Source organism: Convolutriloba macropyga, chromosome 8 (genome assembly GCF_964194025.1).
Source record: "Convolutriloba macropyga chromosome 8, txConMacr16.3, whole genome shotgun sequence".
In the NCBI taxonomy this organism is placed as follows: domain Eukaryota; kingdom Metazoa; phylum Xenacoelomorpha; order Acoela; family Convolutidae; genus Convolutriloba; species Convolutriloba macropyga.
The window spans coordinates 24,540,621-24,553,516 of record NC_134475.1 but is presented as its reverse complement, the minus strand read 5'-3'; the positions used below and the strand labels follow the sequence as shown (position 1 = coordinate 24,553,516).

At 33.1% G+C, this 12,896-nt stretch overlaps 2 protein-coding genes across 3 annotated transcripts in view; one reads left to right on the top strand and one right to left on the bottom strand.

Moving 5' to 3' along the window:
• LOC142344610 (neurensin-1-like) overlaps positions 1-6,961 on the bottom strand; it is a 33,554-nt gene extending 26,593 nt beyond the window's left edge. Inside the window, exons 1-2 of one of the 2 annotated variants that reach the window (XM_075396412.1) lie at positions 6,816-6,961; positions 1,165-1,414 (exon numbers count right to left, since the gene is read on the bottom strand). In XM_075396412.1, the coding sequence (XP_075252527.1) occupies positions 1,165-1,376 (212 nt within the window). In that variant the 5' untranslated portion in view covers positions 1,377-1,414; positions 6,816-6,961. The other variant, XM_075396411.1, reaches the window with a different exon arrangement.
• Positions 1-12,896, top strand: part of LOC142344611 (uncharacterized) — a 324,571-nt gene that overhangs the window by 29,467 nt on the left and 282,208 nt on the right. The gene's annotated exons all lie outside the window — the stretch shown is intronic.

The following is a 12,896-nucleotide window of genomic DNA, read 5'->3' as shown; positions in this document are numbered from 1 at the left end:
TTTTTGTTGATAATCAGGCTTGTATTGCATTAAGTAAACATTCTATGCATCATGGAAAAACTAAACACTTTGCCATAAAACTGCACTTTGTGCGAGAACTGGTCGAAAAACAGAAACTTGAACTATCTTATTTGACTACAGAAAACATGCCTGCAGATATTCTGACCAAATCGCTTGGAATAAGAAAACACTCACATTTTCGTACATATCTTCTTGGTGAAACCTAGCTCGAAAGGAGGGGTTTCAGCATGACTCCAAAAGTTAAAAGTGAGAAAGCACATGCGCTAACTTCGAGCTAATTTCACACATCCAGATCAAGCTTTGGCGGGTAATTTACACTATTTATATAAGTTGATTTACTACGTATATTTGCCACCCATAATCAAACAACACTGAATTGATACTCAAAACAGCTGCGTATTCTGCGTGCCCCTCTAACCTCACCAATAGAAACGAGGTCAAAGAGGAGGTCAACTATAAAGGAAAAATAATTTTTATGCAATTCGAAACATTTCTTGAGTATTGATTGTGAAAATTTAGCTTTTGTGAAAAACTATAAAAAGTTGTCTGACATGTTTAATAATGTTTTGATCTCAATGATTTTTTTTCTTAATGAATTGGTGAAACCTAATAAAATATCAAAGTTCCGCAGGACACATTAAGAAAACATTTGCAGTTTTTTGTTATTTTTCAATAGAGAAAATCTGGTTTTTGAACCAGAAATAACCAGCGGAAGTCAATGATCAAACAACTCCGATTTTGGCTTCGAGTGATTAAAAAAATTTATATACTTTTTATAACTTAAATAAACGCTGAATACTTTGGTCATGCGAAAAAACCTTTTTAGACCTCAATCCTTTCTTCTTTTTACTGCACCCAATTTGAAGAAACATTGCTTTTAAATTTACAAGTTAGCAGAAATATTTTCGTTCTCTCTATTAGATAGCTCCATCTTGTTTTAATTAAATAAAAGTTTGATTCATATGTTTTTTTAATTGCTAGGTTTTATCAAGTAGATGTTATTTTTAACACGAAACTCAATAGAAAACTGATACCGAACTTAGCATTTCTGTCAAAATACTTTTAACTATAGGTCATACATTTATTTCTCTCTCTCTCTCTCTCTCTCTCTCTCTCTCTTTATGATTTTCCAAGACTGCGTACCTTTTAGAGTATGCACAAGGGTACTTCGGCGGGGAGGTCAGAGCAATTTGGTCTTCCTCTCCATTCGGGTTAGCTGACCCTGTAGCCTCATACACAGACTCGTCATAGTCCGCACTTCGGTTCTCATAGAACTTGTGCACGTATGATTTCACACCGAAACTGCACCGAGAAGAAGACTGGCGCTGCTGCTGCTGTTCGGGTTTTCTACTCATTCTTGAAATATTCTGCTATCATTGTGTGCTTGGGCTGCCTGAAAACATACCAACTTATGCTTAAACAAATACAATAACAACAATACCCGTAAATATTAGCCTGTATTTTTCGTGGTTTCCCAGGTGGTGTATTTTTGCTCGAAAATGCTTCCGATCAGATCTTTGCAGACCATAGCAACCTATGATTGGGTTTTGGTTGATGCGTTCAAGACCTCGTTCAAATTGAGGAGTGATCAGACTTTGCCTTGTTCATTTTTTGGTGCGTTTTTGACTTGCTCATAATCAGGTCCCCGTTTTCAAATCGCGGATTTATCCCTCGTTTAATAAAAGTTGTGATCAGATTACGCAGCAAAGCTCATATAGAGCATAGCCAATAGTTTCCCTTGAAAATTAAAAAAAAACTCGTTTGTTTTTCTTGTCCGTGGATTTTGGAACGCACCCCACCCTGAATTGAGATCTATTGCAATGTTCTGAGTTTGACTTATTTGTCTTTGCGATGACCATCTGAGTTCTGAGAAAACGACATACTTCTAGACAAGTGAGCACAAACTGCTAAGTTAAACAGTTTTCAGTTGTATTAGGAAATATCTAAAATGCTTTCATAGAAATAGAAATGCCGTCAAAGATTTTATACAAAAACCGTGAAAGCAGAGGTCAACTATAAAAAAAATTAAATTTTACGCGAATCGAAACATTTCTTGAGTATTGTCGGTTGGATTTTGAAAATTTTGCAATCGTGAAAAACTGTCAAATGTTGTCGGGTGTGTTTAAAAAATGCTTTGATCTTAATTATATTTTCTTAATGAATTGGTGAAACCTAATAAAATACCAAAGTTCCACTGGGAACATTAAAAAAAACATTTGCAGTTTTTTATTATTTTTGAACAGAGAAAATCCGGTTTTTGAACCAGAAATAACCAGCGGAAGTCAATGATCAACCAACTCCAATTTTGGTTTCGAGTCATTAAAAAACATTAAAACGCTGAAGCCTTTGGTCATGCAAAAAAAACTTTTTAGACCTCAATCCTTTTTACTGCACTCAATTTGAAGAAACTTTGCTTTTGCGTTTACAAGTTAGCAGAAATATTTTTTCTCTTTATTAGATAGCTCCAACTTGTTTCAGTTAAATAAAGGTTTGACTCAAATATTTTTTATTTGCTAGGTTTTATCAATTAGATGTTATTTTTAACACGAAACTCAATCGAAAACTGTTATCGAACTTAGTATTTCTCTCAAAAAATTTTTTCAAATAGGACATACAGTTCTTTCTCTCTCTCTCTCTCTCTCTCTCTCTCTCTCTCTCTCTCTTTATATCTTTTCTTGGCCTACTGAAGTCAAGAAAAAATTTTGTCTATATTTTTAATTAGATGTTGTTTCTCTCTGCTAGTACCATTTGATTTTGATGGAACTAAAACATTAAAAAAAAACACTAGAGACGCGTTTTGCTTAAGTAGCATAGTTAATTTTGGATGTTTTTTTTAGAAACTATTGCTTTTGTGATAAAAGGTTGAATCCTCTAATTTGAAGCTCTTGATAGGTAGGTTTGAATAGCAGCTACTGGTTCTATTGACATTAATGGATTAAAAATTTAATAAACGAAAAAGCAATAGATTTTTTCTGATTTTCTTGAGTTGTTCAAGACTGACTGGCTGCTTTCGGGATACTTAGTATTCTTTTTATGCATTTAGAAGATATATATCATCCACAAACGTCTCAGAGGATTTTGCACTAAATCAGTTGCAAATTGTTGCACTTGATAGTGATATTATCTTAGTTTCTGTCTTAATCCTCAATTATTAAAGCGAAAGCATTCTATATAACTGTTAACAAATTAGAGTCTGGTTATGCTTTGTGTGTAAATTTTTGTTCCGACCACTCTTGAGGGGGGAGGAACTATATAATCAACTGTTTTTTTCTGTTCAGACAATTTTGGCCGACCGATATATTCATCGTAGAGAGTTGCGAGTGGTATCATTAAAAAGTTTATCCAGCATAAAACATAGAATTGAAAACATTTTTTAGTGAATTTCGTTTTCTAGAGCAATTTATCGAGGTTTCAATTTTTGTGATTATTGAGATTGATTTGCGTTATTTCTTTTTCACATTTTCCAGAAGTTTTATCAAAAAATCAGTCAATTTTGTCAAAATATGTTAAAATTGTTAACAATAGTTTCGTTGATTTAATTTTCCAAGCCAAATGACTGTTGTGGATTATTTTGATTTTTTGTGGCTGAAATTTTGGGTAAATAATTCAAAATTCAGACTTTTTCATCCAAAATTGCACCAAATAAGCTTCTTTGGTCCACTTTGATTCAATTTGCTTGAAGTGCACACCCAAAAACCATTAACAAAATCTTTGTAAACTGCAAGAGTGATAGTTCTACATCCACTTCCATTGAGAATGCTCTGGAATTAGAGTTTGGTCGTTTTTTTCTAACTTATCTTGGTTATTATCAAACACGCAGCAATTTTTTGACCTTTTTAGTAACAAATTATCTATATCTATGGCACTCGAAACATTTAAGTGTTCCTAGTGGACCAAAAGTAATAGCAAGGCTAGTTTTGGTCCAATCTTGGACTGTTAAGATCCAAAAAAAAATCAGATTGTAATCAGTCGGTCTTTTTTTTAAAAAATCGATTTTTTTATGTTAGTTAAGAAATAGAACAATTCAAATCAAAACTCACTGGTGGGAGATCCAAGTGGCTTCCTAAGCAGAACCAAGTTAATGTATCTAGTTTTTACTCGAAGCTTGTGGTCGCTTTTGATTACAAAATTATTTGTTTTTTTTGAACCTCGCCGACATATTTTTCTTAATTCGGTCAACTTGTAGCTTAATGTCAGCAAACACAGAATCTTTTTTCTTTCTATTGAATTAAAAATTGTTCTTTGTTGCAATTTTACGCTCCAAGTTATGATTTCCTGCCCTTAATACTACCAGATTTCGCAAATTTTTTGACTTAAGCACATTTTCCAATTTTTCTGAATTTTCTCTGAATTTTTCTCAATTTTTCACATTTTGATATTATTGAAAATTCACATAACACAGTACTGGAATTCAAAATTAGGCACAATTGAACAAATTGGATTGCCTGAATCTACAGATTATGGTTTTAACGGCTTGGACACCATTCTCTCGAAGAATTTAATTGAGTTTTTTTATTTAGTCATTAGCTGTTGTTTTCACTTTGTCTTTTAGTCAAATAATTATTCACCGAGTATGACACGTCCTACTGACTTTTTATGGAGGATGAGTGTTTGTTCTGATTTGAGTAGATAGCTGATGGCCTCCATGACTTTAAAACAATTTTAATTGTCTGTTTTTGTTACCTAGTTTCGTTAATTAATGATCACTTATGACATTATTGTCGTCAAAAGAAGACGCGAATGTACAATATCCTAAGTTTTCAAAAATTTTGTATTGATAGTACTGGCTTCGACACGGGTTTTTTTTTTGCAAAAAAGGTAATTTAATTTTGGAATTTGGTCTATCTTTGAGTTTCTTTTGTAAACCTAAAACATATTTTGAATAATTACAGATCTCGAGGGCTTCCTACGGAAAAAAAAACAAACATCCCTACCTAATCATTTAATTTTGTAACCAATGGCCTACAAGACTTCGAAAATAATTGCTTTCGAAAAACACAAATGTATTTCTAATTTTTAATAGTTTTTTTGGCTTTTTTGTCAACTTTTTACCTCGTCTCATTTATGAGAGGTCACATTACACATTATTGGCATTCGAAGAAAGCGCAATTGAATAATTTTTGAGGGGCAAAAAGTGGCTTTAGAGCTTTGCCATCGTTTTCTCGCAAGTTTCATTTGAACTTTTGCTTGTTTTCTCGATTTGTTGTTCTTTTTGTAACTTCAAGAAAAAATGAATATAGACAGGTCCTAATGACCTCATATACAAGCACCGGTGATAAAAAACAATTGGATAACTTCAGTTGATGCCTAATGGTATTTCTTAATTTTAATTTAATTGTTTTTAAAAATATAATCGAAGTTATTATGGTCCCATATCTTTTCTAGTAAAGTACAAGTTATTGTGCTCAGTTTGAGTTTTATCTTACGCTATCTTGACTTTGTTATTAAGTTTCTTTTTAAAGAATGGACACAAAGTTTTAGATGTAATTATTGTTTGTTGTTGTTGTTTGATTTTGTTGTTCCTCTTGCCTCGCTTTCTTAATAATGGTAGATATCATCAGTCTAATGCGGTATTTTTTACTTCACCGAATTATTTGCATTGGAGGCGATATTTTTGTTCATACGCAAATTTTATCGAAAAATACCTGAATTTTTGTGGTTTTCTATTTGTTCTCATGTGGATGAGCGGGGTCGTTACCGAGCCTCCTTGTTGTTATCTAAAAGCAATCGTGAACAAGTGACAAAAATGACTGCAGACCATGCGGGTATCTCTTTAACAGCTGGTATAGCAGTAGTTGACCGGAGCTCTTACTACACCAACTAAAAATGTCGAACATAAGGAAATAGTTTGAAATTATAAAAAAGATTTGGTAAGATTTAGAAATGTAAATTTTGTCGTCTTTGTCATTTGTTTCATATGGTAGTTAGCTATGTGGATTTCCCTATCGGTTGGAGGCTTAGAAGAAAAAAAAAGACTTTTACCAGTCTTACCTGTTTCACTAAAAATGCGAGGGCGTATTGGATTTTGTGTCTGATTTCCTCCCACGCACAGCGATCGAAACAACATTCAAGAGTTTAAATAAATCGGTGGAAGATGAACTGAAATCTATAATGAAGTTCTTCTGAACAATCAATAATTCTAATAGTAAATTTGATTAACACGGAGAGAGAGAGAGAGAGAGGAAGATACATAAATTGTTAGTACAGCACAACCTCTTCTTTATAAGGAAGGAAAAATATAAAACGAAGGCATATACAACGAACGCTTTAGGAAAAGAAAATTGATGACGCAATATTACCTTTCCAATACTACTACAACACGGAATATGTCAATTTAAATAAACGTAACGAAAAAATTTAGACAACCAGCTTTAAACTTGACATTATGCCATATTTAAAATGAAGTCGAGTTGAACTAAAGTGAATTATTTTCCCAATTTAGCATTCAGAATGTTAAATTTTAATACTTGAGCGATTTAGAAAACTGCCGCCGTTTTAATTTTAAAGACCTCCGTTTTTGTTTTGGCTTGTTTTGTTTTCAAGACAAAACAAATCAGCAAAAATGGGACTAAAGATTGAATGGAAAAACGAGGAAAAGGAAATATGGCGAGAGAAAACAAGTAGAAAATTTGGCTGCGATTCGCGTATGATCACGGCGTGACACAATTAATGTGGTAAAATTTTGCTGTGAACGTGAACTTTTCTCAGGAAAAGTGGTGAATTACCAGTTAAAAATGTGATCGAAGTGTGAACAAAATTTTAAACAAGTTGGAAAACTATCAAAAGCTACTTACGGTCTCTTAAAGGTGTAAAGTGAAGGTGAAGTAAAAAAATAACAGCTCAACAGCACCGCCCACGCACCTTGTTCAGTGAAAATTTAAAATGCTCTCTTGAAAACGAAATAACTAAAAAATGGGAGGGGGGATTTAAAATAAATGAATGTACGCGCGCATTGGTTCTATAGTAACTCTATACTGATCGCTGTACCTAATTTATTTTTCCTTTAAAAACCTCGCGCGAATGGACGATAAGATAAAATGTAGTACTTTTTTGGAACGTTTTCTACAATACATACAAACCAACTAGCCGAAAAACTGTTTTTCATCAATAATTAAATTTGTGTATGCTTTTTTTCGCCTTTGAGAACTTTGTTTTGACAGTTTTTCGATTTTGAAAAAATAGCGAGCTTTTGAGGAATGAGAGAAAAACCCGGGTTGTAATTTTTTCCCCAATCGAAATTGTAGTCCAAAGTGGAAAACAGGTGAAAGGGTTACTAGTCAGTTTTAGATCGCATAATTTTTTGCCAAAAATGACTATTTAAAGATTAAAAATTCGGGCTGCAGTAGTTTGTTAAAACTGATGTGATAATTAGGCTAATTGAGCCATTGTGTTTTTCAGATGTAGTTTTCAGATTACCTTTGATTGATGATATTCGCGAATTGATTGCGTAAGATATGTACTGTTACGTAGCACAAATGTCTGCATTATACCTGAGGATACGGCGTGTATTCTACGCTTAAAATGAACCCCCTCCCCCCGCACTCTCCCGAATTGTTCTATCCATCTCCATGCCTATTTTCTCCTTAGAAGAGGTCTATATTTAGTTAGTCAACAAGGAAACATTTAATTTAACTGATGAATAATCCTTCTGTGTTGTATAATGCAAATAGTATATATACCTTTGTGCGTATAATGGTATTAGCCAAAAAACCACTTTTATATTACTGAACTCTTTCTCCTTCTCTCAAAGAAATCTTGACAGATTAAAATTGCTAGTAAAAATGTCACCACGCGGTTGCTTTACATGTATGTGTACCTGGCAAGCGTGAACAAAAAATATTAGAAAAAATACGGGCATAAAACAACCTCAGCTTATCTGTTTATGCTGAACTGAGCAAAGCTGGTGAAATTTATTATCATAATATTGGGGAAAAAATTCGGAGTGCCCCCAAAATGCAGTACGCACAATTATGGGAAGCATATTCAAGGAATAATGATGCGAATGTTATTGGCAAAGTAATTATAATTTTTTGTATTATTAACATAATACCAAAATTGTAATAAATTTAACCTGGAAGAAGTCACCTCTATTTTGATAAAAAAGCTAGACTTACTACAATGCTGCGGTGAAAACCAGAGGTACTTTTCCCTATAGTTGTAAAGTCAACGTAAAAAGACTGGCTAAAGTTTTAAGTACGAAAAAAGTGGTGACGACCTGTGAATTTGTGCTGACCAGACTTAAGGCAGATCATAACTAGTATTGTATACCATGTAAATAAGGTAGGGAATTATCTCAAAACTCTACTTAATAAAAAGTTGACCTTTCATCCAGGTTTACTAGATTATGACCCAACATGCCAACAAATAGACAGCAGCACTGGGTCGTCTGTAACTATATAGCACTTATATATCATAGGCAACGTCTCAGAGCATTTTTGCACTGAATCAGTTGCACATTCATGATAATGACTAACTACATTTAATTAAGTGAATATTGAAGTCAAGTGTATTTTGGGTTTATAGTTCCTAAATTCTGCTTCATTTCCCAGATTGAGGTCCCACACCAAGAGCTCATATGTCCAGACCTTCCCAGACAAAAGATGTTTATGGCCAGACCGCCCCAGACCCAGACGAAACGTACCCATGCCCAGACTTTCGTGCGCTCAAAAACATTTGTGCGTTTTTCGTGCGTTCAAAAGACCCTATGTCCAGATTTTCGTGCGGTCAAAAATTTTGTGCGTTCGTTGTGCGTTCAAGCGTGCGTATGTCCAGACTTTCTTGCCTTTATGTCCAAACCTATCGGCAGTTTTATTCACATAATTTGAACACAATGTCTTTATAATGTATTCATTTCAAGTAGAAATATCTTAGTGTGCAATGGTTGTGATGAAGAGCCCCAGCAGTTGACACATTTTAAATTAATAAAAAGTGTCACTGAAAGCATTGATTGATGGGGTGACAGCCACCACCCAGTTATTAAAAACTGATTGTGTTTTGCAACTTTAGCAATGCTCCAGAATTAAATGCTTGAAATTGTCCAAAGTAGAGCAGAACGCTGAATGCGACTTTTCCTGCTTGTGACATTTTGCGACTTTTGAACTAAATTGAGTTGAGGTTTTCTTCGTAGAAAGCTTTCACACTTGAGTGAACACTCTTGTAAGAGTGCTTAGTCAAACATGGGGTCATCAGATTGTGGTTTTCTTGCTTCCAATCAAAAAATTTTTTTCTGCGCTCCAGCGTCATTATGTCCAGACTTTCGTTCGTTCAAATTTGCCTATGTTCTACTTTCGTGCGCTCAAAGTTGCCTATGTCCAGACTACGGTGCGTTCAAAGTTGCCTATGTCCAGACCATCGGTTGTTCAGTTGTGTTTCCAGACCGTGTATTTTTGAACACACGAAACCCCCCTTGAGCCTTCTTTTCAGTCTGGACATATCGACTTTTGGTCAGGACCTCAGCCTGGGTTGTAGATTGCAACTGAACTTTTTTTTTATCACAGCAGCATTTTTCTCAAACCCAGGTGATTTTCCATACGCAAGTAACACTTTATCAGATCGTTTCCTATAGGAAAAAATTAAGTTGCAAAGGCTACGTAATCTTCCGCAAAAACTACACTTCGAGGAATTTTTGGACGATAGTCACAAAAGCAACGATAGCCTAAAGAACCATTACTCTAGTTTCTTTATTAATTAATTAAGTAATGATTTAAGAATAAAATTTTTCAGCAGCCAGCTTAATCACAAAAGTATTTTTTCAATTTTTGTAAGCAATTGCTGACAAACTAGACTTTCATTGTATGATATATTTATGTAATCGAAAAGCAATAGTTAACAAGTGACGAAAAAAATAATAGACAATATTGGTATCTTACTAAAAGCTCTGACAGCAATAGTCGAGTGGAGTGATTGTTGGCTTTTTCTTGGTTTTTACGATACAAATATTGGGTTATAGTGCTGCTCCATCTTTTTGTACGATGTGTTCACGCAAAGTTTGATAAATTGAGCTTTCAAATTGGAATAAAATAGAAAAAGCCGAAAAATATTCAGATGAATTAGAGGCCCTAGTTGCGTCTAGTTTTTTTATAAGTGCTAAAAGTGCTTAAGTTACTGTCCATTCAAATTGAAAATTATACTTAGCAAAATTGTTTATAACAAAAATGTGTCGTATGTGCATCATTTCATATTTTTTCCACCTTAAGCCTGTTTTTGTTTGTTGATTTGTTAAACGGGTCTTCTTTTTTGGTTAATCGCATCTTATAAACTTGTATCTGTTTATCTGCCACTTGAAATGAACGTTTTGATAGGTCCTACTCAAGGACAAGAACAATGGTGGGGTTTACTACTTTTTTCATCTCTTCGTATTTATCTGTTTTTTTCGCGTTTATTATGGCAAATATTTGCCAAAATGTATTTTGAAATTTTGAAACTACTGCTGTATTTCGGTAGAAATTCTGTTGTTTGTTTATTGAAACAAGAAAAACTCGATTTCGAAAAAACAAATGTCAAACCAATATGAAAGTTAACTGTTAATTTTGAAAAGTTTCCAATTTTATGATATTTCATTGTAACAATTTTTCTCAGCTCGCAGGTAGTATTGTCTTCACTAGCGCTGCTATTATCTAGTTTTCACAAACTAAAGAATAGCAAAGTACCTTTTTTCTGTGAATTCTGTGAATTATACTTCAGGTTTTTTTTTAAATATGTGCTTAAAAATCTTGTTTGCAAACTTTAAAATGAAAACACAAAGCACGCTTCAGCTGTGCTATGTTAAAAGTTGGCTCTGGGTACTTTTTAAATATGCTGTGTTTCGAAATGGTTAGGAGAGACTTAAATTCATGTTGAAAAGATAATTATTTGAGATTTTTCAGCTCGCAAATATTCACAATTAATGAAATTTTGAGTTTTTGAAAAAACAGACTTCAAATGATGTTGCCCGAAATCGAGCGAGTTTTTGGATTTTATGTCAGTTTTTGTAGGCATATATGCCACCTTATATGCAACCTTAAAAATCTTTCAGTGAGTTTTGCTGTACTCTTTCTACCAATTTTACTGCTTGTGTACAGTAATGGATAAAATTGATTTAGATAGAAATTTTTAGTAACTTTTGCTAGTGTTTTCAATATTTTTCTAGAGTTTGTTTCGATTTGACTCTATTTTTGCGTTTTATGTGTAGCGAAGTTTCCTCAGGTGAGCGCGTTGTTTTTTCGTAGAATTTAACAAGAAAAAAATTGTTCTCAAGTCATAAGTATTGAAACAAAAGAAAACAAATTAGTTATGATTTATACAACTTTTCTAAGTTTTTTTTGAAAAAGTCACTTTTCTGTTTTCCTAATGGAATTGATCAATTAATTCTTTTTGGGCTTGTAACTGAGTTTTGCCTAATGTTTAATCGTTTTATGTTCTACTAACGAAAACCTAATATTAGAGCGATTCGCAAATGTTCCGTATTTTTGTTTGTTTAAATTAGTTTTCTGTAGTTTATGTTATTTTAAAGTTTTTATTTCTTATGAATCTGATAGTTTGTTATATATGCCGCAATGTTTCTTAAACACTCTGAATTTTTCTGCATTTTGCTAGAAGACGTTGTTTTTGAAAACCTCAACTCCAAAAGCATATACAATTTACTTTTTCTGTTGTCATACCCTAATTAATTGTGAATTCTTTCTTTTGAACTGCTAATATTCAGATGAGCTGTTGATCAGTTCAAAGAGATTTAAGTTTTCATTTAGTTTGTGTTACAGGACTTGTGGACTTATTATGTTATTGAAGATATTTAGTGGAAGAATCTTTGTTAATTCTGGCTGCTGTTCGCAAGTTCTTTTGCTCAAAATCCTGAATAGTTTATGTCACCATTTAATTTCTTTTCCACTCAATTACCGGCTAGTCGCCTAGATTTTTTATGATTTCGTTGTTGAAATCTTGTTGTTGAAGTCTTGATGTTGAAAAATATACCATCAGGTTCATATACTTAAAAGGCAATTTTAAAATTTGCACTAAACTTGTGAAACTAGTTTCTGTGCATTCAATATTAATGTTAATTGTCAACTGGTCAGGTTAGCAATTTTTGTTCAATTTTTCGAATTTTAGGACACGTTTTGACCTGCATTTAATTTTTTCTGAAGACCTTTTCATATGACCTCAATTAGAAATCAAACCGGACTGGATATTAAAACCACGATTGCAAAAAAAAAATTTGAACAAAATTAGTTACTTCAAATTGTGAATATTATCCAAATCCTTGTATATGCGGAGGGTTATGCTAAATTAGTGCTTGAGCAAATTTAAGGACCAAGTTTTCCGGAAGAGGTTTTTTCATGTGTTGAAAACTGACTGCTAGTTTGTCTCTCCACTGTACTATAAATGCTATTATAAGTGATATGTGTCCTCTATCCATGTATACCTGCAATTTTTTCATTCCGTCTATGAATCTATGGACTGGTATTGGTTACTAACATTGATACAATTTTTCCCCTATAAAACACGGATATTTTTTTGACTTTTTGAGCGTTGATGTTCTTTTTTGTCTCACTACTGACACTCATTTTTGACAGATCTCATCGGTTTTGTGTTTTGGCATTCCTCAAGTAATTTTAAACATTTTCTTATAACTTTATCACTGCCTTTTTTGAGATAAAATTTTGTTAATTTTCAGCTTTAACATGCTTTTTCTGTTTTTTTTTTGTAGTCTTATCTTTCAATCTGAATGAAGAAAGATCCATATTTTCCTAATATCAGGCATGAACAAAACTAACGTATCTGTTCCATTTGACAGCTTAAGGTTTTCTGTATTGTATTAATATATAGCTTCGATAATTTGTTTATTATCAAGTATTTCATGAACTTGTTGCAATTTTCATTGCTGTCTTATGGTTTAGTAT